This window comes from Hyperoodon ampullatus (genome assembly GCF_949752795.1).
Source record: "Hyperoodon ampullatus genome assembly, chromosome: 2".
Taxonomy (NCBI): domain Eukaryota; kingdom Metazoa; phylum Chordata; class Mammalia; order Artiodactyla; family Ziphiidae; genus Hyperoodon; species Hyperoodon ampullatus.
The window spans coordinates 32,542,493-32,568,573 of record NC_136915.1 but is presented as its reverse complement, the minus strand read 5'-3'; the positions used below and the strand labels follow the sequence as shown (position 1 = coordinate 32,568,573).

At 39.7% G+C, this 26,081-nt stretch overlaps 3 protein-coding genes across 3 annotated transcripts in view; all 3 read left to right on the top strand.

The window, feature by feature from the left end:
• Positions 1–10,700, top strand: part of RHBDL2 (rhomboid like 2) — a gene marked incomplete at its 3' end in the record, with an annotated part of 30,078 nt that extends 19,378 nt beyond the window's left edge. Inside the window, exons 4-7 of the mRNA XM_079728053.1 lie at positions 3,736–3,836; positions 5,493–5,553; positions 9,692–9,753; positions 10,521–10,700. Of these exons, the coding sequence (XP_079584179.1) occupies positions 3,736–3,836; positions 5,493–5,553; positions 9,692–9,753; positions 10,521–10,700 (404 nt within the window). The remainder of the gene's footprint in view (positions 1–3,735; positions 3,837–5,492; positions 5,554–9,691; positions 9,754–10,520) is intronic.
• A 6,653-nt stretch (positions 10,701–17,353) lies between these two features.
• Positions 17,354–18,898, top strand: GJA9 (gap junction protein alpha 9; the record flags this gene model as incomplete). The annotated part of the gene is made up of 1 exon (XM_079697684.1): positions 17,354–18,898. One exon carries the CDS (start codon positions 17,354–17,356, stop codon positions 18,896–18,898), a length of 1,545 nt encoding a protein of 514 aa, XP_079553810.1.
• Positions 18,899–20,174: 1,276 nt separating this feature from the next.
• Positions 20,175–26,081, top strand: MYCBP (MYC binding protein; the record flags this gene model as incomplete). Its single annotated transcript, XM_079698251.1, has 5 exons — positions 20,175–20,252; positions 20,447–20,519; positions 24,350–24,398; positions 24,642–24,771; positions 26,037–26,081. The coding sequence occupies exons 1-5, from the start codon at positions 20,238–20,240 to the stop codon at positions 26,079–26,081; spliced, it is 312 nt and encodes a 103-aa protein (XP_079554377.1). The 5' UTR covers positions 20,175–20,237.

Sequence of the window (26,081 nt, the reverse complement as noted above, 5' to 3'; positions counted from 1 at the left end):
GAGAAATCTGTTGTCATCCTTACCTTTGTTTCTCAGTATGGAGCATGTCTTTTTGTTCTGGATGCTTTTAAGACTTTTAACTGTTTTGCGAATGTGATTTTGTTATGCCTTGGTGTGCTTTTCTTCACATCTCTTGTGTTTGGGATTTGTTGAGGTTCGTGGATCTGTGGGTTTATTGTTTTCATAAAACTTTGGAAAAACTTTAGCCATAATTTCTTCAAGTATTTTTTTCTGTATCTGCTTTCATTCCTCTTTTCTGGGGACTCCAATTATGTATTTATTATTATACATATCAGAAGACTGCTTGAAATTGACCTATAGCTCATTAATGCTGTATGCATTTAAAAAAAATATTCTTCTCTGTGTGTTTTATTTTGGATAGTTTTATTGCCATGTCTTCATGTTCACTAATCTTTTCTTCTGCAATGTCTAATCAGCCAATCAACTGAACAAGTTTATGCTTTCATTTTAGCCATTGTAGTTTTCATCTTTAGAAGTTTGATTTGAGCCTGTTTCATTTCTTATATAGTGCTATTTAACTTTTGAACATATAGAATATAGTTGTAATAATTATTTATTGCCCTTACTTGCTAAATCTTACACCTGTATCAGTTTTGGTAGTTTTTTTTTTTTTTTAATTTAATTAATTAATTAATTAATTAATTTATGGCTGTGTTGGGTCTTCGTTTCTGTGCGAGGGCTTTCTCTAGTTGCGGCAAGCGGGGGCCACTCCTCATCGCGGTGCACGGGCCTCTCACAATCGCGGCCTCTCCTGTTGCGGAGCACAGGCTCCAGACGCGCAGGCTCAGTAATTGTGGCTCACGGGGCTAGTTGCTCCGTGGCATGTGGGATCTTCCCAGACCTGGGCTCGAACCCGTGTCCCCTGCATTGGCAGGCAGATTCTCAACCACTGTGCCACCAGGGAAGCCCGGTTTTTTTTTTTAAATTAAAGTATAGTTGATTTACAATATTGTGTTAGTTTCAGGTGTACAGCAAAGTGATTCAGATATATACATATATATATATACATATATATATATATACATATATATATATATGTATATATATATATATATTCCAGATTCTTTTCCCTTATAGGTTACTACTAGATATTGAGTATATTTCCCTGTGCTATACAGTAGGTCCTTGTTGGTTATCTATTTTATATATAATAGTGTGTATATGTTAATCTCAAACTCCTAATTTATCCCTCCCCTCTTCCTTTTTTTTTTTTTTTTTTTTGCTGTATGTGGGCCTCGCGCTGTTGTGGCCTCTCCCGTTGCGGAGCGCAGGCTCAACGGCCATGGCTCCCGGCCGCTCCGCGGCATGTGGGATCCTCCCGGACCGGGGCATGAACCCGTGTCCCCTGCATCGGCAGGCAGGCTCTCAACCACTGCGCCACCAGGGAAGCCCCCCTCTTCCCTTTTGATAACCATAAATTTGTTTTCTATTCCTGTGCGTCTATTTCTCTATTGAAAATAAGTTCATTTGTATCATTTTTTAATGATTCCATATAAAGCAGAAACTAACACACCATTGTAAAGCAATTATACTCCAATAAAGATGTTAAAAAAAAAGATTCCACATATAAGTTATATCATATTATATTTGTCTTTCTGTCTAGCTTACTTCACGTAGTATGATAATCTCTATGTCCATCCATGTTGCTGCAAATGGATTGTTTTCATTCTTTTTTATGGCTGAGTACTATTCCATTGTGTATGTATACCACTTTTTTTTTTTTACCTCATCTTCTTTATCCATTCATCTGTTGATGGACATTTAGGTTGCTTCCATGTCTTGGCTATTGTAACTAGTGCTGCAGTGAACATTGCAGTGCATGTATGTTTTCAAGTTATAGTTTTCTCCGGATATTTGTCTAGGAATGGGATTGCTGGATCATATATGGTAACTCTTCTTTTAGTTTTGGTAGGTCTTTTTGTCTGTTTTTGTTTTTTTGTTTTCTGGCTGTGCCACATGGCTTATGGGATCTTAGTTCCCCAACCAGGGATTGAACCCAGGCCCTCAGCAGTGAGAGCTTGGAGTTCTAACCACTGGACTGCTAGGGAATTCTCAGTTTTGTTAGGTTTTAATTGATTTTTTTCTCTTCATTATGGGTCATATTTTCCTGCTTCTTTGCATGTCTGACAATTTTTGTCTGGATGCTAGACATTTTATCTTTGGATGGTGGACATTATTATATTCCTATAAACATTCCTTAGATTTGTTCTGTAACTCAGTTAAGTTACTTGGAAGCAGTGTGAACTCTAGCTGCCTGGATCTATATGGACCTAGACTCTATCTCATCAACTTAAAATTTACTGTGATCTGCCTAGGTTCCCCCTTCATGTACTGCAGCCTACAGTCTCTCTCAAGGCAGTAAGCTGGGCAATTAGTCAACTCATCTTATTTATTTCTTGTTTCTCAGGATTCTCTGTCCTTTGTTATCTGATGTCCAGTATCTTGAAGACCATTGTTTCGTGTATTTTGTCCACTACTTTCAGCTGTTTCAAGCAGGAGGAAAAATTTTATCCTTGTTACTTCATTGTGGCCAGAAGTGGACATCTGTATTTTAAAACTAAATTTCTTATGATTAAGACACAACCACCCAGCCCTAGTTTGTAGGTTAACGTTTGAAAACCACTGCTTTAATCCTAATGGACTACTTCTCACTGATCTTCAGTCATCCATATAACTTTGTTTCTATGTCTTTGCTATTCCAGATCCCCAAGTCCTGACCTTCTTCCCCCTTGTTTTCCCTGTCCAATCTTAAAGGGTCTGCAGAGTTAAATCAAAATGCTGTCTCCCTCCTCTCAGAGTAGCAGGGCTTCCACCTCTCTGCTGAGAAAGTCGTTCTTCCCTAAATGCTTCCATAGCAAATTTATTACATTAAAATAATCATAGTAGTTGTTACATTCTGCATTTTAGGATAACCGTTTGCTCATCCATTTGTAAGATTCCTAAGGTCAGACACTTTATCTTTTTTGCATAAAGTAGGTATTGTATTGTGTTGTATCCTAAGGAATGAAGGAGGGCCTTGAAGGCAAGAGAATGAGTAATAGAACTAAGCAGTACAGAGAGAACACCTCAGAGTTTCATAAGGTGGTTCTAAAGTCTTGTTTTGGTTCAGGCAATATAAGATTGGGTTAGCAATAGGTTTCATCTTGCCTGGTGAATGTGACTGAATAGTATGTTAAGAAGGTTTCTGAGACCACATCTTGACTCCATGAGAAAGTAAGCCTTTAGATAATAAAATGTTGGAATGTCTCAGGTATTTTGATAGTTTTGGCTGAACATGTAGGATATTTTGAAACAATGGCTAACAAGTATAAAATACATGTCACAGAGTGTTCTAAGCATGATGCACATATAAACTCATTTACTTCTCCTGACAACACATTGAGGTAAGTTCTATTAATACCCCCATTTTGTAAACAGGGATACTAAGGCACAGAGATGTTAAGAAACTTGCTCAAGTCACAGTTGGTTATTCTGGCTCCAGAGCCTGTGTCTTTATCACCATTATACTGTCTTCATATTGAACATTTAATGTTTCATAAAAATTGAGGGAGTTAGCCCACATAGCTATACTTTTCTAGTATGGAAGGGACAAAGTGAATTTGTTGTTTGTTAATATAATTGTCTAAGCTTCCCCAACTTTTACCTTAGATTAGAAAGATTTATCCTTCATGATTTTTATAGTCATATCTGATTCTTTGTGTTTTATTTCTTTAGGATCTCTTGCCAGCTCCATCTTTGACCCACTCAAATCTCTTGTGGGTGCTTCAGGAGGAGTCTATGCTCTGATGGGAGGCTATTTCATGAATGTTCTGGTGGTAAGAACTTTGGGAATCTATGGACCTTAAATTTGTTTTTTTTAAAACAATTACTGGTATTTGGTTCAGGGGATCTTCATTTATCAATATTTACTAAGAACACATCTTCCATTTGGTCACAAGAGTTTTCCTTTCATATTTTATCTTTATTTTTTCTCCCAATCTCAAAAATAATGAATATTAAATAAAATTCAAAATTGAAAAATAGGAAGTCAAAGTTCCCAATTTAGTATCTGTTAACAGTTTAATATACATCCTTTCAGACATTTTCTATGTGTATTCAAAATTCTACCAATAGTAATGTTACAAAAATGGAACTACCCTTATATTGTTCTGCATCTTAACATAAAGTATCCTATCTACTCATGGCAGTACACAGAAATCCAGCTCAGTCTTTTCAGGTGCTCCACATCACGCTCTATATAGCTGTATTCCGACATTTAATCCTTAATTGAAAAGAAATCTCGGGTGATTACAGCTTTTCACATTTCAAAATAATGCTGTAAGGAATGTTCTTTCACACCTATCTTTTTGCATTTCTGTGATTCTTTTTGCAGGTAAATTCTTAGAAGTGGATTTACTGGGTGAAGGCTTTACATTTTCATTGATAAATGCCTCCAAAGTTGCATACCATTTTACACGCCCATGATATAGTATGTGAGATGCCAACCACTTTTTAAAACAGGCTAAAATCCTGACTAAATTAACCCTTTAACCACATAGGTGTGCCTTAAAGATACTCTAGGAGGAAGAGATATGAAACAATTAAAAAACTGTTCAAAAAGTAGAAGTCATTTAGAAAAATGTTTTTCAAACTTTGGATGGCAACCCATTTAGTGGTTGTGAACGCAGCTGAAGGGATTGTGAAAATCCCTTTACAAATAAAAATTTCAGTACACATCACGTGTAATAAGGAGAAGTACTATTTGATGTACGTGTGTTATGTAAATTATTTCTTACTGTAGGTCATGGTCACAATAATTTGAAAATAATTGATTTAGAGTAAACACAGCTATTTCAGCATCTCTACTCTCTGGGAAGAGAGTTAACTTGAAAGGGAAGGGAGACGTAACTTGGGCTGAAGTGGGAGTATCTTTCTGAGTCTGCTCTGTCCCCTAGTAACACACGAGGGTACTGCAAGCTGGTGTGAGATTTTTCAAAGCTAAAATCCAACTGGGTTGTTTTTGGACCGACATTTAAAAATTTTTGAAATTATCTAAAAAAATAAAGGTAATACTCCAATTTTAGTTGTTTTTGCTAACTCCTACTTAGAAAGAGGGTAAAGATGTATCAAATGAACATTAACCAAAAAACTTGGAAATATTTCATCAGATTTAGTTTGACAACATGCATTAACTATCTATGACATATTAAGTGTTGATTTTTTATTACTTATATTTAGATTATTTCCTGCTAATAAAATTGAGTCTACTTTATATCAAGGAATTTCATATCATGTTTCATTTTCACTCCAAAGTGCACCAGCATTGTGCTTCCCAAATACATTTGAAAACTGGGCTGTTACACCGATGCTTTGTTTTGCAAATACTTGACACTCACACTTTATTTTAAATGATAAAGCAGATGAAGGGGGAGGACAGTTGAAGTTTCATTTGCCAATAGATTTGCTTATATTATTATTTATCTCTTTGCAAGAATTTTCGAGAAATGATTCCTGCCTTTGGAATTGTCAGACTACTCATCATCGTCCTTATAAGTAAGTGTATTTTGTGAACATTTCACACCTTCAATTTTACGGGTTCAACCTTCAGAAGACCTTCTCACATTTCCCAGACTAACAAGTAGGATGACCATAAGCCTAGAGTCAGAAAGAATGGTTCGGCTTCATAGCCCTAAGCAGAAAGGTGTGAAAGGAGTTTTCACAGATCCTGGTGGGTGGTTCTTAGAGGTGCCTCTGTTTCTTTCTGGAGTGCGGGGAGTCAAGAGAGTAGGGCTCGAGGCACTCCGTCCACTTCAACCACAATACCATCGTTTATGGATTTAAAAAAATATATATATATATTTAAAAATATTTATTTATTTATTTATCTTTGGCTGTGTTGGGTCTTTGTTGTTGCACGCAGGCTTTTCTCTAGTTGTGGCGAGCGGGGGCTACTCTTTGTTGCGGTGTGTGGGCTTCTCATTGCGGTGGCTTCTCTTGTGGAGCACGGCTCTAGGTGCGCGGGCTTCAGTAGTTGTGGCGCATAGGCTTAGTTGCTCTGCGGCCTGTGGGATCTTCCCGGACCAGGGCTTGAACCCGTGTCCCCTGCATTGGCAGGCAGATTCTTAACCACTGCGGCGCCAGGGAAGCCCCTGGATTTTTAAAATTTTTTATTAAAAAAATTTTTTTATTGGAGTATAGTTGATTTAAACTGTTGTGTTACTTTCTGCTGTCATTTATGTTTTATATACTGGATTTTTCTTGTTCATACATTAGATTCTGCGTATGATTTTGTCAGAAAGGGAAAGCTTGAAAACCATTCATATAATCCATTTTCTTCCTCAATTTCAGATAAAAAAGAAAACTGATCTAGGATATAAGCATGGAGTGGTGGCTGAGGATTGAAGATGAGAGCAGAGGTGAAGGAAGAGAGGGGTCAGGGAAGTAGGAGCATGACTGATGTGGCTTTGGAAATCTCCAGGAATGATAGTCTGGAATTACATGCTGAAAGAATTTAGGAAGTACGTTCAATCTGGAGAAGAGGTGGAATTTTAGGCGGGTCTGAAAGTCAGGATTTTGGACGGGGGGGCAGGCCATACAGAGTAGAAGCAAGCAAGAGTGAAGGCAGGGCTGGTAACTTGTATTTCTGGATCTGCATGGAGGGTGCGGGGAGAAGGCTGACCCTGGGGCCAGACTGTTGGCTCAGACTTGAAGGCCAAGACAGAAGTGACACTTGATACAGGCTAAGCTTTTGGCTGTCCACATAGTAGGAAAAAATCATTCTGCAAATTGGTATCAAGAGTTCAAAAAAGACACTAAATTAAGTTTATGAACGGTTTAACTGTAAAAACAATATTTCATCCCAAGAGAAAAGAAGTGACTTGTTTCTAGTTTATACCATACCATGTATACTGTTTTTCTCCATAAGAAATCCAAAAAGTGAGGGAAACTAGTCAGCACAGAAAGGAGGAGAGATGTCTGGGAGTTAGTTAGGAGAGTTGCTGTGCAGGCAGAGCCGTCTGAGTCACAACCAGAACCAAGGGACAAGTCCTTAGACAGAAAAATATTCTTCCACAAGTTACCTGGGTCATCAGTCAATCTGTTTCTTTCAGGTAATTATGAATGACTTTTGTAAAATAAGCCTCAAACCCTCAATGAGGAAAAGGTTTTAATACTCTAATACCCTTTAATGTTGGAGTAAAAGCCCTTTCCTCATGCACAGGGTTATCTCCAAATATAGTTTATGTAACATTCTGTCATTCTTTCTCTTCTTTTTTTTAATTGGGGTATAGTTGCTTTAAACATTCTGTCATTCTTGAGGTAAGTAATACAATCACTGAATGATGTGCTTTTATTATATCCTACAAACATAGGTAGGACACACTAACATCAACCTTCCCCACAGGCCATTTCTAAAAGTTCTTTGGCCTGGTTTACCTACTACTGAAAATGAGAGAAGTTAGAACAAACTCCGGATTAATGAAATACAAGTACATTTTAATTTTAAACATGTTTCCTTGGGAAAATGTATAGTTTCTTTTTTTTTTAAATGGTAAATATTATTCCTAATTGTGAAGGACAATTGGCCCAGGACCTTCCTTCATTAAGCATTATTTGTTGGATCTGTTTTCTAACAAAGCAACTGAGCTTCCCCGGAAAAAGTTCAGGAAATCTCACATTTTCATCCTTCAAAAAAATCCATATAAAGGCAGCTCCCTTAAAATGAGTGTCAAATTTTATTTAAGACAATGATTTGGTTTATTGGAATGAGGGCTTCTTTTCAGGTGGGAAGACAGGTCTCGGTTTAGAGACTGCAGCAGCTTAGAAGTAAACTCCCCTGGGAAGCAGAAAGGGCCAGGCAGGTGTAAGTCAGAAGGGGCCAAGAGAGAAATTGAATGGAGAAATTGACATGCTAAGGGTTACAAAGAGTTTTTGAAAGGAGGTCTCCTACTGTGGAAGACTAGACCAAAGTAATTGTTTCCAGTAAGTCAACCCTGTTTTCCAGCAGTGGTTTTCTTATACCTTCCTAGTCCTATCTCTGTTATTTACACTGGATCAGGAATTGCAAATGATCGAGAAAACAATATAGCCACATTTATCCAGCATTTTGTGTGACAGTCATTTACAATTAGATTAACATTGAGTACTTCTCCTTGACCTCAATTTCTATCCAGTGACTTCAGTGTCAATACTGTATTGAAAGGGAAACTAGCCAGAACACATGGTCCTGATGCTGTTTTCCCAAAGGCAAGGACTAGGTCTTTCTGTCTCCTAGGACATTCACTAAGTAGAGCACAGGGAATTGGGGGATGGGTGTGGAATGTGACAGCTGCAGGAGATGTTTCCAAGTGCACATGTAGGGCAGAGTTCTTCTGAGCCAAGAAACCTGGAAGCTCTTTTAGCATCAGAGGTCTGACTTATTTGAGGAATGTCTAAGTTCTGGCTCTCACTGTTCCATTAGAAAATGTGGACTTATTTCCTTTTTTGGCCCATCTTCTGTTCTCCTGATGGTAAGCAGAGGCAATTAGTGTGGTGGGTGAGTGAAGCCTCCCACAGTCAGGCTGCTTAAGGTCCAAATCCCACTACTGCCTCTGAGATGGGCGGCCTTGGGCAAGTACTAAACTCTGTGTTTTGGTTTCTTTATGTATAAGACGCCACCCTCATTCCTCACTTGGGTTGCTGCAGTAGTAGTAATTAGCTTGTCTGCTTGTTCCTGTCTTTGCTTCCTTAGAGTATGTTTCCTATACAGCAGCCAGAATCATCTTTTAAAAACATGTCAGACATGTCACTCCTGTGCTCAAAAGCTTCAAAGTGTAAAAGTCAAAGTCCTTACAATGGTCCATAAGGGCCCTACATGATCTGCATCTGCTTCTGTTTGATCTCATCACCTACTACTTTGTCCCTAACTTTAGTCCAGAATCACCCAAAAGTCTTGTTAAAACACAGACTGCTGAGCCCTACCTTTAGAGTTTCTGGTTCAGTAAGTCTGGGGTGGGCCTGAGAATTTTCATTTCTAGTAAGTTCCCAGTGATGCTGGGATCCCAGTGGGGCAGGGAACCATCCTTTGAAAACCACCTATGCGACCAGATCAACTGCTTTGGTATTCCTCAAACACACCAGGGGGATGGTCCTGCCTTAGGGACTTTGCACTTCCCTCTGCCTAGAGGACTCTTACTTCAAAGGTCAGCATGGCTTGCTCCCTTATCTCTATCAAATGCCATATTCTCCTTGAGATCCTCCCTGACTCTCCAGTTAAAAATCACACCCTACTCTCAGCATTCCCAATTCTCCTTCTTCTCTTTGTGTGTTCTCCATAGCACTAAGCACCATTTGACAATACTGTATGTTTTACTTATTCATTTGCCTTCCCCAACTAGACTTTCAGTGCCATGAGGCAGTCTGATTTGTTCACGGCAGTATCTCCACCATCTAGAATAGTGCCTGGCACATGGGAGATAATCAATAAATACTCGTTGGATCAATACATCTATAAAATGGGATAATGATAGTACCTATTTCATGGGGTTGTTGTGAGGATTAATGATGCAGGTTAGTACATGTAAAACTCTTAGAACAGTACCTAGCACAGAGTAAGTCTCAATAAACGTTGCTACCATTGCTAGAGGGGAACCAAAAATAACTGGCGCACTATTTTGGAGATCGTGGGGCTTCACTGGGCTGTTTTCCCTTCTAGTTGTGTCGGACATGGGATTTGCTCTCTACAGAAGGTTCTTTGTCCCTGCAAATGGGTCCCCGGTGAGTTCAGTTTATTATTTTTTAAATTACCTATCATATCAATAGCTAAAAAGGGTCACCAAATAGGGGCAACAATTCTGAGGTTTAGGGCAGTCAGTTTTACACTTGGAAGTTAAGAAAATTCCTGAGGAAATCAGTCTTTTGGATTGTCCTTTTCACTTCTCTCTCTCATAGCCCTGACAATGGGCTCTAGTTCTCTGCACCTGTTATACTGATAGCTATTCCAAAAAACAGGAGTGAAGGGACTTCACAGAGAATAAAATGCAGATTGGAAAGCAGCAATAATTTGGGTCCAGATGAATTTACAATAAAAAGAAAACTGACAAAGATTTCCAGTTTTATTGAAATTGGTCTTTGAATTTGGTAGTTTCCGTTTGACTATCTGTGTGTATTTTTTAATTTAGACATTCCATTTATGTGGGATCAGATTATGCTCCTGTAGAGATCCCTCATGGCACCTCAACTCTTACTCTCTTGGTTGGCCTTATATAGAACCATCCTAAACGCAATGATGACCAAGAATAAGGAGAAATGATGGCTCTGTCTTGTGTACTCAGAGTCAGTGAACTGATATTTTTTTTAGCTTTGCATGATTTGGAATATCTCCTCTCTGTGCACATGGAGTTTTTCTGTCTCTTTTGTCTCACCACCTTGCTGTTCAGACTTTTAAGACTCTTTGACTGGGATGGTATTTGTTTTTTAAACAGCTGAGATATGCAATTAACATTTTCTTCACTTATTCCCATTTTTTCCCCTTTTTTCTCAAGGTGTCTTTTGCAGCTCACATTGCAGGTGGATTTGCTGGAATGTCCATTGGTTATACCGTGTTCAGCTGCTTTGATAAGGCACTGCTGAAAGATCCAAGGTTTTGGGTAGCAATTGCAGCTTATTTAGCTTGCGTCTTATTTGCTGTGTTTTTCAACATTTTCCTATCCCCAGCGAACTGACTTGCCCCTAACACAAACCAATTAATAAAAAGAGCCATCTGGGAAAAAACTGGAGAACTCTCTATGAAGAAACAGAGAAGTCCCAGCAAATGCTAACAATTTTATAAAGAGGACAAAACACCCTTGAAGTCATCAGTTTCAAAGACTGCTTACAAAAGGAGTTAGGGTTTAAGGAAGGGGCTCTTCTGTGCATGAGGGGGAAGAGGAAGAAAGAAAACAGAAGGGAAGTGAGAACCAAAGATTGGCTCTTTCCCAGGCGTGCTGCATGAGGGTATGTATCCTCTAAAAGAGACTTGCTCTCCTAGGAGGGTATACTATAGAGATTGCTTGATAGAATCCACAAATAATGTTCTATGCTGAAAATAAAAACTTTTCACATCTGTCAGCCTATTGATTATCACTTTCCATCACTGTTTGAGTAGATAAGTCACTGTTTGGGGTGCTTTATATGCATTATTGCTCATCTTTTTAACAACCCAGAAAGGCAGCTATTACTCTGTTATCTTAGAGAGGAGGATATGGGAACTCTTTAAAAAAATCAAGTAACTTGTCTAAGAGGGAGCAGGATTTAAAGGTTGGTAATGACTTGACAGCCCATATTCTCCTGCCCTCCTGGTCTATCAGTGCTGTGTTCCCCAAATACCAAAATTTATTGTATCATGGCGGGGTTTTCCTGGTGATGCAGTGGTTAAGAATCCGCCTGCCAATACAGGGGACATGGGTTTGAGCCCTGGTCCAGGAAGATCCCACATGCCGCAGAGCAACTAACCCTGTGCGCCACAACTACTGAGCCTGCTCTCTAGAGCCTGAGAGCCACAACTACTGAGTCCACACGCCACAACTACTGAAGCCCGCACGCCTAGAGCCTGTGCTCCGCAACAAAAGAAGCCACCGCAGTGAGAAGCCCGCTCACCGCAATGAAGAGTAGCTCCCACTCACCGCAACTAGAGAAAGCCCGTGCACAGCAACAAAGACCCAACACAGCCAAAATAAATAAACAAATAAATAAATTTATTTAAAAAAAAGTATCATGGGAGTATGGGAAGAAACATTTCTGAGGGTGTACCAAGAATGGTAGAAATACCTTATAGAAGAATTCTCTGGATTGCTAGTTTAAGATTCAAATAGTGTGAGCAACTAAGCCCGTGTGCCACAACCACTGAGCCCGCGTGCTGCGACTACTGAAGCCTGCTTGCCTAGACCCCATGCTCCGCAACGAGAAGCCACTGCAATGAGTAGTCCCACTCGCTGCAACTAGAGAAAGCCCATGTGCAGCAACAAAGACCCAACGCAGCCAAACAAAACAAAAAAAAAGATTTGAATAGTGTGTCTAGGATCCCAAGGAACCTGGAACTATCTTTCTCACGCACACTATGTACCTGGACTCTTTTTTTGGAGTCTCATCTATGACATGATTCTCATCCTTTACGTGGCTAGTGGCTCTTCTATGAGTGGGTATTTACAAAAGGTAAAATGTCATATCTGAAAGCTGGGATGCCTGTGTCGTTTTCTTGTATGGAACCCAGATTGCTGGCCATTCTTTTTCCAAAATAGTAGTTTTAGGTCACCTGAATGCAGGAAATACAATTTTTTCTTCTTTTATCATAAGCATGTTTTATTTAAAACCCACCTAAACATGTTGCTGTATTCTGAAAGGAGGATACATCCTTAATTATAGTGAGAAAAGTAGTATTCTAGCATTTTGAGAAAAGCTGATCTGAGATTTGTTTCAGAATTCTTTAAAATTTGAGTATGAGAATACAGTTATGTTCTTGGTTAAAAAAAGAACTTAAAAGAAACTCTTTTACCTTTCCACCCCAAACCTGCTCTTTTCCCTTGTGATGACCATTGTCAACAGTTGGGTGTATATTCTCCTAGACCTTTTTTGACTCAGGATGAGCAGAAAGGGAAATGGCTTTCAGTTGATGACTGACTCACTCATTGCACTGAACTGCACTGAATCTGCTCTTTAACCCCCAAGGGATAAATTCAGAGAACAAGTTGAAGATGACTTTGGTATAACTTCTCAAAGCATGATTTGCTTCTCAGATTTACCTAAACTAAGAAAGGTTTGGGTTAATCTCGCTGTTTTAGCTTTTTAAATGTACATATGAAATGAAGGTTTTTAACAAGAAACGGTTTTTAACAATACTACATGTATTATTCTGTAACTTGTTTTATGATATGAATTAGGGATCTTTCTGTTAGTTCCTAGAGATCTTTATTCTCTGAATTGCTAATGATAAAGATGTAATAGTTTATTTAACTATTCCTCTACTGAACACTTAAGTTGTTGCTGATTTTGTACTATTATCAACAGTGCTATGTGAACATCCTAGTATGTGCAGTGTCTTTGAGAATGAATGAATGAATGAATGAATGGATATTTCAAGCATCCAGAAGCAGAAATGCTATGTTAATTTTGATAGATTTAAACTACCTTTTTTTTTTGGCCGTGCCACGTGGCTTCTGGGATCTTAGTTCCCCGACCAAGGATTGAATGCGGGCCATGGCAGTGAAAGCTCCAAGTCTTAACCACTGGACCACCAGGGAATTCCCTAAATTACCTTTTTTAAAAAAAATTAATTAATTAATTTTTGGCTCAGTTGGGTCTTTGTTGCTGGGGCTTTCTCTAGTTGTGGTGAGTGGGGGCTACTCTTCGTTGCGGTGTGGGGGCTTCTCGTTGCAGTGGCTTCTCCTGTTGAGAGCATGCGGGCTTCAGTAATTGTGGCACACGGGCTCAGTAGTTGTGGCTCGCGGGCTCTAGAGCGCAGGCTCAGTAGTTGTGGTGCACGGGCTTAGTTGCTTTGCGGCATGTGGGATCTTCCCAGACCAGGGCTCGAACCCGTGTCCTCTGCATTGGTAGGCGGATTCTTAACCACTGTGCCATGAGGGCAGCCCCTGAATTACCTTTTAAATAGCTGTATACATTTATATTCTTACTGATAGCATATGAGAGTAACAGTTTCCTCATACTTTTGCCAAAAGCAGGTATTATAAATCTTGAAAAAATTTACATTTTGATAGTAAATTTATTAAATTTATTAAATAAATAAGTAAAGTATTATTAAAAAATAATACTTTACGGGGGCCTCCCTGGCGGCGCAGTGGTTGGGAGTCCGCCTGTCAATGCAGGGGACACGGGTTTGAGCCCTGGCCGGGGAGGATCCCACGTGCTGCAGAGCAGCTGGGCCCGTGCGCCACAACTACTGAACCTGCGCCCTGGAGCCCGCGAGCCACAACTACCGAGCCCACGTGCCACAACTGCTGAAGCCCGCATGCCTAGAGCCTGTGCTCTGCAGCGGGAGAGGCCGCTGCGGTGAGGGGCCCACGCACCTCGGCGAGGAGTGGCCCCCGATCGCCACAGCTGGAGAGAGCCGCACGCAGCAACGAAGAACCAAAGCAGCCAAAAATAAATAAATTAAATAAATAAATTTATTAAAAAAAAAAAATACTTTATTTTAATTTGTATTTCTCTGACTACTAATGAAGCTTAGTGTTTTTTAAGTTTACTAACAATTTATAATTTATATATTACACATAATATATAATTTAGATAATACATAATATACAAATATGAATATATATATATTTTTTCCTGATGACAGGGTTGCATTTAATTTGAAAATTAGCTATAGTTGGCAAAGAAGCCCAGGGAAGAAATATTTATCTGCCATTGCCAACCCACTAGGTCACTAGCTCTGAAGAGAGATCTTTAATGACCTAAAGTGCAATGTAATTGTTAATAATAGAAAACTAGACAGAGAAACAGGATTCATCTAACTATGAAATCGGACATGACCCATTGATTATTAAGACTGATGACTAAGAAGTTACTATCTAGTTAGATTATTTTGGTACTAGAAACATCGCTCACATTACCAAAAACTGTGATGTCTTTCTAGGTTCCCCGGGGGGCAAAGTTACCATTAAAAAAGCACACAAACATCTGGTGTTTTAAATATGACATCTCTGAATTATAGAGGGGCCATTTATTCAGCTTAATTTGGGGCTCATAATTTTAGTCTCCTAAACTGTGCTGTAGTATTAGAAATGTTGGAAATATTCTTTATGTGTGCTGCCCAATAAGGTAGCCACTAAGCACATGTAGCTATTTACATTTAATTAAAATTAAACAAAATAAAAAACTCAGTGCCTCTGTTACACAAGCCACGTTGCAAGTGCTCAATAGCTATGTGTTTCTAGTGGCCATCTTATTGGACAGTGCAGATAGTCTATTCCAACATTGTTGCAAAAAGTTCCACCGGATTTAAAAAAAAAAAAGTTCCATTCGGTAGTGCTGTTTTAGAAGCAGGAATGAAGACAGGGAGATGGATTTTAGCTGATGCCTGACTCACTCACTGCACTGAACCAAACTGAATCTGCTCTACATCTGCAAAGGGACACATTCAGAGATTAAGCTGAAGATGGCTGTGGTATAACTTTTAAACATGATCTGCTTCAGATTTACCTAAACTGAGAAAGGTCTGTGTTAATCTCTCTGTCTTAGCTAATTAAGAGTTATTTGAAATTTTTTTTTCTTTTGAACTCTATAGTACTGTATCTGTGTATATTAGTATTTGTGTCATTTGCTATGAAAGCTTTAGGACCTAAGATTTGAAGCTAAATAATAGTACTTCTTCTTTCAGGAAATACCATGCACTTGTCCTTTAAGGGAGAAAAAAACTTTAATTTCTTTCGGTGATTTTAATAGTAAAGTACTCATGGTAAAAGAAAAAATTAAAATATATATAATTATAAAAAATTAAGTCAATTGTAATCACACTACCCAGAGATAATCATAGTTAATATTTTGATGAATATCCTAGGCTTTATTGGATGCATCTCTACATATAAATAAATTTACAATAATGGGGCCATATTATTCTATATTTTATAATATGAATGTTACTGAAACGATATATCAATGTCTTTTTATGTTAGTATATATTTATTATTTCTATTGGTTGCATAGTACCACACTGTGGATGTACTATTATATTTATATATACAATACAGTCTTTCTTGTATTGATAATTATTTTGGATATTTTCAAGTTATGATTATTATAAACAACAAGAATAATATCTTTGCTTACACTTTAAAATGCTTTGGATTGTTGGGTCAAAGAGTATAGTACTATTAACGTAATAAAGTCAAATAGAAATTTTCTCTATCTCAGGAATACAACTCAATTTTAGAAGTTTGATGCTTCTGCAAGTCTTTTGAACTATATAAAGCTTTCAGAAAGGAACTAAAGACTCTAGAACCTGTTATTTAAAAAGTCAAAACTTTCACAATTTGACATACCTAATTTAAATAATTAAACTTGTAAGAGAAAACAGATGATTTCTTAATATCTCTTTCATGAAAATTTCAAGTGTGTTTAGAGAGGAAAAATAACAGTTTAGTAAAACAGTTAAGAGCTGACTTTAGAGCCACAGTGATTGAGTTTGAATACCAGTTCTAGCTGTGTAATCTTGGGTAATTTAAGGTGTGCCTCAGTTTCCTGATCTGTAAAGTGGGGGAACAACATACCTACCTCATAGGATTTTTGTGATGAACATATCTTGTAGCTATAATATCCTAGTATGTTGTTTGATTGTGTAACATTTCCCTTTCTATAAGGGATATAGGACATACATTTATATGTTAAATGAAAGTGAATGAAAACATTCACTCTTTTTTTCTTTTCTTTGGGATATATTTTCTCTTAGATATCCTAGGGTATCAACTCTAATATGGAACCTACTGGCTCATAATCCAAGCATCTATATTATAACTCGCCCCACTGCTCTCTCCACAAAGCAAGCTACATGTCTTAGAAAGGTCACATACTGTTATAATGAAAATTTCTATAATACTACCACCATACCAATGATCCATTTATTTCAAGCAATATCTAATCCTGGTAGTACAAAATAGTTGAGAACTTTTGGAAAATTTTCACAACAAAGTTAGTAATAATTTCATAAATATTCATAAATATATTGCTGAAATGATTTCTGAAAATGCTCAAAAACTGCCAGAAAGAAACTAGAATTTAGACATTTAAATGTGGATTAAAAAACTAATCTACATTCTTATAGCGAGAGCCAGATTTGTTTCTTTTGGTTTCTTTAAATGCTGTATCTTACTGGATTATGAAATTAACATGCCTTTTCCTTTGTGCATAAATGAGATTTAAAAATCATTGACTTTGGTTATAGTTTTTATATAAAATAATCTTAATAGGTTTGTAAGATCAAGTCAGTAGTTTTAGGAACCTCTCCAAAAGTTCTCAGTTAAAAAAATAAAACAACAAACTTCAGCTGAGTAAGAAGACTCTTCTCTTACAGGAATTCCTATAATTCTATTCTTCATAGGAGGGAATATATACACCCCTCCTCCAGGTATCTTTTTTTTTCCCATTGCATTGTAAGGTCTAAACATAAATGATTTTATATTCCTGACATCTTAAACATATTCTTGGTAACAGATTATTACAACTTTCTAGGGAAAAAAGTAGAGCAACCAGCATGCTGAAAGAGTGATGCTTTGTTCATATTTTGGCCATAGGTTTGCCTTAAGAAATAGCACACCCTTCAGAATGGAAGAATTTATCTGCCTCCTATTTGATGGGGTTCAGAGCTAAGATGGCTGACTAAATAAACATGGGGGACTGGACTTTCCTTGGACGCATTCTGGAGGAAGTTCACATCCACTCCACCATGATTGGAAAGATGTGGCTCACCATCCTGTTCATATTTCGAATGCTTGTTCTGGGTGTAGCTGCTGAAGATGTCTGGAATGATGAGCAGTCTGACTTCATCTGTAATACAGAACAACCCGGCTGCAGAAATGTATGCTATGATCAGGCCTTTCCTATCTCCCTCATTAGATACTGGGTTTTGCAGGTGATATTTGTGTCTTCACCATCCCTGGTCTACATGGGCCATGCTTTGTACAGACTGAGAGTTCTGGAGAAGGAGAGGCAGATGAAGAAAGCTCAACTGAGGGGTGAACTGGAGGAGGTAGAGCTTGAAATGCCTGGGGATCGGAGGAGATTGGAGCAAGAATTGCATGAGCTTGAGCAAAGGAAACTAAATAAAGCTCCACTCAGAGGAACCTTGCTTTGCACTTATGTGATACACATTTTCACTCGCTCTGTGGTTGAAGTTGGGTTCATGATTGGACAGTATCTTTTATATGGATTTCATTTAGAGCCTCTATTTAAATGCCACGGCCACCCGTGTCCAAATATAATTGATTGTTTTGTCTCAAGACCCACAGAAAAGACGATATTCCTATTATTTATGCAATCCATAGCTACTGTTTCACTTTTCTTAAATGTTCTAGAAATATTCCATCTAGGTTTTAAAAAGATTAAAAGAGGGCTTTGGGGACAATATAAATTGAAGGATGAACATAATGAATTTTGTACCAACAAGTCAAAACAAAACCTTGCCAAATACCAAAACATATCTGCAAATTCACTGAAACGATTCTCTTCTGCACCTGATTACAGTCTGTTAGTGGAAAAGCAAACACACACAGCAGCGTACCCTGGTTTAAATCCACCTGCATTTCAGACAGATCCTGATAATCACAGTGGAAATTATGACAAAGGCATTTTGGATGAACAGGAAACGCTACTTTCTGAGATGTGCATGCTTAGTACTACCTGTGGTCATCTTCAAAACATCAACTCAAGTAATAAAGAAGACACTCATAAAATATCTGGAAAAGAAGTTAATGGTAACCAGTTGAGGGGAAAAAGAGAAATTGATGGCAAAGACAGCAAAAGGAACCACTACTCTAAAGGTCACTGTTCTATTCCAGGTGATGCTATAGATCTGAACAACCACACGGGGCAGTCACCCCAAACAGCTTTCTCTCTGCCAGCTAACTACACCTGGAAACGGAAATGGCTTCGTGCTACTTGGGGTCCCTCTGCAGAAAATGAAAACCAGGCATTACCTCCTAAAGGTAACCTCAAGGGCCAGCTCAGAGACAGCACAATCAGAACGCTTCCTCCTTCACAGGGAGACTTCCATCCGCTTGACATTCCAGACACTCCTGATTCTTTAGGAGGGTTGTCCTTTGAATCCGAGTTGGTCAGAACCTGCAGTAACCCCCCTGCTTGTCCTCCAAATCATTCAGTGTCGCTGACAAACAACCTCATTGGTAGGCGGGCTCCCACAGACCTTCAGATCTGAACAGCTGTTGGTTTTTAGACATTCTGTGCATTACATTATCAAAGAAGTAGCTTAATGATGGTTGAGCACAGAAACAACAGGGCAGCTCTACAGACCAGCTGTTTGGATAGACAACTGCAAACCCATTTAAAAAAGGGAAAATGGCTCTAATTCTGAATTGGGAAGGAGTAGTTTCAAGTTCAAAGACATAGAGTTACCAAATCAGGACTACTTTTCTACAGGCTCCCTTCAGAATAACACTAATTTTGGGAAAATCACATGTCAGAATCGAAGCTAAATGGAATCAGGTTTTTCCTTGAAGGGAGCATAGCCTTCAGAGATTGTTCTTAATCTATGTAATTCCCTCTTTTGGTTATTAATCTTTTACTTCTGGACACTGATTAAACTTTGTTTGCCCCTGGGACTTAACGCAGTTTCTTTATAGACTGCAACCTGATCTGTCTTGAATATAATCATAATGTTGTTATCTAGGTAAATAAAATCCTAAAAAGATTGGTCGCTTTCTTTCACCAGTTTATAAGATAGCATCGTGATTCAGTGCCAGGATCGGAGTCTTGGCTCTACTACTCACTGGTTATCTATCCTTGACAGTTTACTAACAGTACCTACCTTGCAGGGACGGTGTGAGAATTAAAATAAGAAACATATGTGTTTAATGCACTGCCAGGCACACAGTAAGCGCTCAAAAGTGCTAGCTATTATTAGCACATTACTGCTCACCCTCCGGAGGCCCACATCAAGTTGGCCACAAATCAAGGAGACTCCAAATATAAGAGCTGGAGCCCAAACAGACGATTCTAAGCAGTCCTCCAGCCACTGGAAATCCAAGGGTTGCCCTCGTTAGTGCGCCCTTTTTCAAGATGGGAGTCGACAAGCCAGCACACACACGCTGCCAGAGTTCCTGAGGTCCTAGTTGAGACAAATCCGCCTACTTCCGGTGTCAGGAGACCCGAGTCTCTGGAATGCGTTCTAGTGCTCCAGGGCTCAGTAGGCCCCTCCCCCTGGCGCCACGCCCATCTTTGGCCCCACCTGGACACTTGTCCGGAGTTACCAAAACCCAGCCTCCTACTAAGTAACCGAATCGCTGCGAGAACCGGAAGAGGAAGGAGGAGTGCTGCTTTGCTAGACAGAGGGGCGGGCGTACGCAGCCTCCTTTGGCTCTGCTCACTATGGGGCATTCAGAGCGTCCTGGTCGCCATGAAAACGAGCCACACCCCGGCGGTCCCAGCCCGTGGTTCGCAAGTGCGCAGGCGCGCGCGCCCTTCCGCGCATGAGCAGTGCTACTCCGAGCCCTCCCGCCACGGTCTCCGGCGCCAGCTACGCCGCTGCCGCTGCCACTATGGCCCATTACAAAGTGAGAGGGGCGCGGCGTGGCTGGGGGCATGCGGGCGGTAGCTAGCCGCTGGTCGGCTCGGGTGGGAGTGGGAGCGCGCGCGCAGGTCTGGGGGGCTTGAGGTGGCGAGGCGGAGGCGGCGTTGCCGGACTCCCAGCGCCTTCTTCCTGCTCCGGCCCCCGGGCTTCGGCCACTGACCCGCCGTGTCTCCTCAGGCCGCCGACTCGAAGCGCGAGCAGTTCCGGAGGTACTTGGAGAAGTCGGGGGTGCTGGACACGCTGACCAAGGGTGAGCATGGGCCAGGAGAGGGTTTCTCGTGACCTCGTCGTGCTCCTCGGCGCTGCGCCCCAGACGGGCCGTGGCGTGGGGCAGGAGGGGAACAGGTGGAACCCGTCCCGGGTCCAGCGAGGTGGGCCTAGGGGTTTAGCGGGGACCGGCTCACGCCTGGCTGCCGGCCGCCGCCGGGGTCGGGTAGCCTCGCACTCGCTACCGCTCTCGCCGCAGGGAGTGAAACTCTTGCAGCTGTTGCGAAGTTCCTCCAACTTCCGTTGCTTTGCCTTGAGCAGCCGCAGTGAGCATGTTTGCTAAAGACCTTGAGAGCCCAACTCCTCCCTCCTGACACTTTTTTCGGAGCCCTCAAAATCCTGTACAGAAACACTTTCCTTTGAACAAAGGGCAAGTGAGGAAATGACCAGGTTTGAAAGCTGGCTATAAAGTAGCTAAGTGAACCTAATCCCCGAAGTAGCGGTTTGGCTGTGGCTTTTCAACCGAACCCCGTTTCGTAGTCTATATCAATTCCTACTTTGTGCAGATTTCACAATTAAAGTAGAATCACAGTTTAAAGAGCTTGAGGGCACATCAAAACAGTTATATTGTTTTCACTTTTAAAAATGGAAGCTGTTACACTGTATCTCTTACTCTGGGGTTCAAGATCTAAGTAGATGAATAAGGTGCTTGAAACTGGAGGGTTCCAAGAGGTAGTGTGGGTACTGCTTATTTCATTAGCTAAGCCGTAAGGTGAATGCCTGTTATGTATCACTCAACTCACTGGCTGGAACTTTCAAGGGTGCAGAACAGAGGAGTTGGCAGGGATGATGATCTGGGTCCCTATGAGAAGTACAGTAAGTATCTGGGAAATAATTTGGTAACTGCTCTTTGGCCAGAAGCAAAAGTTAGGAGAAAATTCTGGGAGAATAGCAACTCTGGGTCTTAGTAGAATGCAGGGCTTTTAATTCCCAAGCCTGGGCTGGTAATTTTGAGTTGCTACCTTAGGTTCAGGTACCAGTTTCCTATCTCTTTGCAAATAAGTTTCATTAAACATTTAAGGGACTACATGAAAGCACCTGTGCTGTCATCTGGGGAGGTATCACAGACTCTTGGAATTTCATCGACCTCCCCCACCCCTCAAAAAACTCCACAAGCGCACTTCTTTCATTTATTTAACCATTTTATTCAGGTGTCTGTTCTAGGCACCGGGGATACAACAGTGGGGGAAAAAAAAAGTCCCTGCTGTAAATTAACTTATATCCTAGTTGGGGGAGACAGATAAACCATAGTGTCAACCAGCGGTAAGTGTTATGAAAAAAACATAGCAAAGTAAGGGGATAAGGAGGATGGGTGTGCCATTTTATGTAGGGTGGTGAGGCAAGGCCTCTCGTAAGAGCATTTGAGCAGAGACCTGAATGAAGTGTGATGTTGAGTTTCAGGAAGTGTAAGGAGGCCAGAGTGGCTGGATGGAGTGAATGAAACATACACTGGTAAGGACAGAGAAGTGACGATAGTGGGAAGTAAATGAAGATATTCAGCCTTGTGGCCACACATGGATTTTCCTTCATGAGAGACTGGAAACCACGAGAGGCTTCTTTTCCCTTACTGACATCTACTGGTATTCCCCCTCAACTTTCCCAGATTTCCAGTCTCCTAAGTAACATCAGACAACAGAGTATCTACTGATATGATCTATTTAAAGTTTGATTTTGTGTACTTTACACAGATTTAACTTATAATTTTTATCCAGCTTATTTCCACATTAAAACGCTAACATTAAAACGCTATAGGGATGGCTAAAGATAAAGATAAGTCATTTGGAAGAAGAGGCATTTTAGTTATTTTGAGCACTGTATCAACCTCTAAAAATCCTGGCTGCTAAGGCAAAAAGGGAAACACTGGGTATAGAGTTCTTGTCTGTTTAAAAGGAAGTATATTTCATCTATAGAAAAGCACAGGAAACTTGACATTTACATTATGTTCTGTAATTATCAACCTTGTAACTACCACTGACAGAAATTTAGAAGCTAAAAGAAAGGGTAGGGGAAGAAGGGAAGAAAGGGTAAGAGTATTCATGTCTTATAAAGTTAGAATTTGGTAGAGATCAGTGGACATTAATGGAAGAAGAAACAGAGGCTTGAGTACATAGTTTCAAGAAAAAGGTAATAAGTAGAGGAATTAAAGTGTACTGTAACACTGAAAGAAGAGGGAAGGAGAGGAGAGGGCAGTGATGATGTAAATATGCCAATTTCTTAAAAAACAGTGCTGTAAGTACGTTTAGAAGAGTATCAGAACTTAATGAAAGTTGTTAGTATTAGTTGCCCATTTGATTTTTTAAATACTGTCTATATTTGAAGGGTTATTACAACTCAAAAAATATAAGGGAAGCATGTAAGTTGGTTTATGAGGTGTTCTTAAACTGGGGTCTAGATATGCACATTTTTTTGAGTGTAGATAAGAGTTTTTTGTCTTTGATCAGATTTTTCAAAGAGTTCCGTGCAGAAAAAAATTAACCACTGGTTTAGATTTTTACTTGAGTAGTATATCCTAGAAGGAATGTGTTCAATAATAAGATGGAAAAGGTAGTGCTGACATGAACTATTGGATATGAAACCACTAAAGTATTTATTTTGATTTGAGCATGTTGATTACTGGTAAAGTTTTTGGTTGGTGGTTGTTTAGCATGTTGTGTGTGAAACTTCATTCTTGAAGAACATTTTGAATTCAGAGCTTCTTCCTTCCAACAGTTAACCATAGCCCTGTTGTTTCTCTACAGAGTTTTTCTCAAACGTATCTACCTTGTTTTCATCCCTCTATCACACTAGTGCAGGTCACTCTTTCCCTTTTTTTTTTTTGGCTTTTTTTTTTTTGGCTGCGCCACGAGGCACGCGGGATCTTAGTTCCCCGACCAGGGATTGAACCCGTGCCCCCTGCAGTGGAAGCGCAGAGTCCTAACCACTGGACTGCCAGGGAATTCCCAGGTCACTCTCTTTAAACTGGATTACCATATCAGCCTCTTAATTGCTCTTTCTGCCTTTAAATCCTTGTCCCACTTGTTAGTCTTCCACACAGGAGTCAAGAGTGATCCTGTCACTCCCCTGCTTATAACTGTTTAATTACATGCCATTTTGTTCTTAGGACCAAGGCCTGACTGAACTTGCAGGATCCTCTAGTCTCCTCCCTAACCACCTTTCCAGCCCCCCTTTTCACAACTCCATCTAGACACACTTGAATTTTCAGTTCCTCAATATGTTGTTCTTTTGCCCCTGGCCTTCCCTTTTTATCTGAAACCATTGCCTAGGTCTCAGGTCTTATTTCTCTTTCTTTTTTTTTTTTTTTTGCGGTATGTGGGCCTCTCACTGTTGTGGCCTCTCCCGTTGCGGAGCACAGGCTCCGGACACGCAGGCTCAATGGCCATGGCTCATGGGCCAAGCCGCTCCGCGGCATGTGGGATCCTCCCAGACCGGGGCACGAACCCGTGTCCCCTGCATCGGCAGGCGGACTCTCAACCACTGCGCCACCAGGGAAGCCCCTTATTTCTCTTTCTTGGGGACGCCTTCCCTGGTGCCCTGGGCTGAGTTAGGTGTTCTTCCAATGTGCTCCTATAACCCATTACCCTATATTGCTGCTTGATAGTCTTTTTTTGTCTAGTTCCTTGTTCATCTTTTGCACTAGACTGTAAATTTATTGAGAGCAGTGACCTTGTCTCTCTTGTTCACCATGGTATGGACAGTCCTAGCAATGTGCATGGTGTATAATAGACACTCAATATTTACTGGGATATGGAATATAATTTCAGCCATTTTAATTTAAGACTTTAATTGTTGTTTTTTCTGCTTTTTGATTTGCAGTTTTGGTAGCCTTATATGAAGAACCAGAGAAACCTAATAGTGCTTTGGAGTATCCTTTTCATTTTTCAAGTCAGAAAAAGGCCTTTATTTTTTTGAACTCGTATTTTTTCACATAGATAATAACCTTTAAAATACTTTTGATTATTGAAAAAATTACTTTCTTTGAGTATTTGGATTTTGATCTCTGGGTAAATATTTGTGGTAGGGTGGGGTAACTCTCATCAGAGAATTATTTCAAAAGGCTATTTCATTAGTTTCATTGAGCTCAGTAAATTCTTAACTTTTACATTAGTTTTTTAAAGCATCACTTAGGAGCTGCTACCCCAGAAAATCCAGAAATAGAGCTGCTTCGCCTAGAATTGGCAGAAATGAAAGAGAAATATGAAGCTATTGTAGAAGAAAATAAAAAACTGAAAACAAAGGTAAAATTTTTGAAAGAATTCATATTAAAAATAATGTCACCTTTAATGATTATATGACCAAAACCTCACTAAAATGGACAGTAGGGGAGGGAGGTGGGTGAATATCAATCTCAGTTAACTGCAAGGCCAAGCTGATGCCCTGTCTAGAAAACCACAAGCAAACTGTAAATAGGATGAGCAAAGTGTGGTCAAGAAGAGGTTCTTGGGAACCTTCATCGACAAAAAGATGAAAATATTGGTTAATGATTAGTGGTTTATAAGTAAATGGAGATTTCTTAGAGTCTTAGGCAGTTGACTTAATAGGTCAATACAGGGCCACTGCTTTGCTAATGGAACCCATTAGATTGTGCAGTGCACAATCTGCGTAGTCATGTGGTGGCCCTGTAATGTGTTAGCTCTGTAAACTTGTCTGCACTTAACCTCGGTACATTTGCTTGCCCTTAATTTTGTCTAGCGCTGAAGTTTTTTCTTTGTTTAAGCTCCCGTGAGAATTTTCATAAAGTTCAAACTAGTCAACTCTTAAGTCTTTGAGATTTTACCACATCTGAATCACATAATGCATTTCACGTGACTCTAGGCATTTCTCATGATGTGTTTTATCTTCTCAACCTTGTGAGATAAGTGACACGGGTGCACAGACCATTTTGTAGGTGAGGAAACTAAAACACAGTGAAGTCTAATTAGCTTCTCAAATCTGACAGCTAACTGGAACAACTCAAATCTTAGTGCAGTGTTGCAGCAGACCCCAGCTCGGCATAACAGAAAATTCAGTGTCTGAAATTATCCGAGATCCCACAGTGTGTAGATGCCACACAACTTTTTGGCACCTTTTAAGTCAAAAGCGTTAGCTGCTCCTCATTGACTGGCTAGATTAATGTATGTCACATAGTTCTTTTTTTCTGCTTTTTAGGAGAAAGTTCAGTAAACTTATGGTAGAGAGGAAGAAAGTACCTTACTATAAGCCACAACATCTTTGGGAAGATATAGATTATTGCATATCAAGTATTTGTGTAGTGCAGTCATGAATGGGAATTAAGTTTTAGTTTCCCAGTAATTTTAAAGGTTTATTTAAAAAGAACTTTCACTAGGTTTGATTATATTAAATATTAAAATCACTGAGTGGTTTAAAAAGGATAGGATTTTAATATAAACTTACTGATTCAGTAATTAAATTGAATATAATAGTTAACTCATTTTGTTACTATTAAGTTTTTTACCCAATTTAGAATCAAATTCACCTAAACTCCTCTGTCTTTGCCCCATAGCTTGATCAGTATGAACCACCTCAGGAGGAGAAGCATGCTGAATAG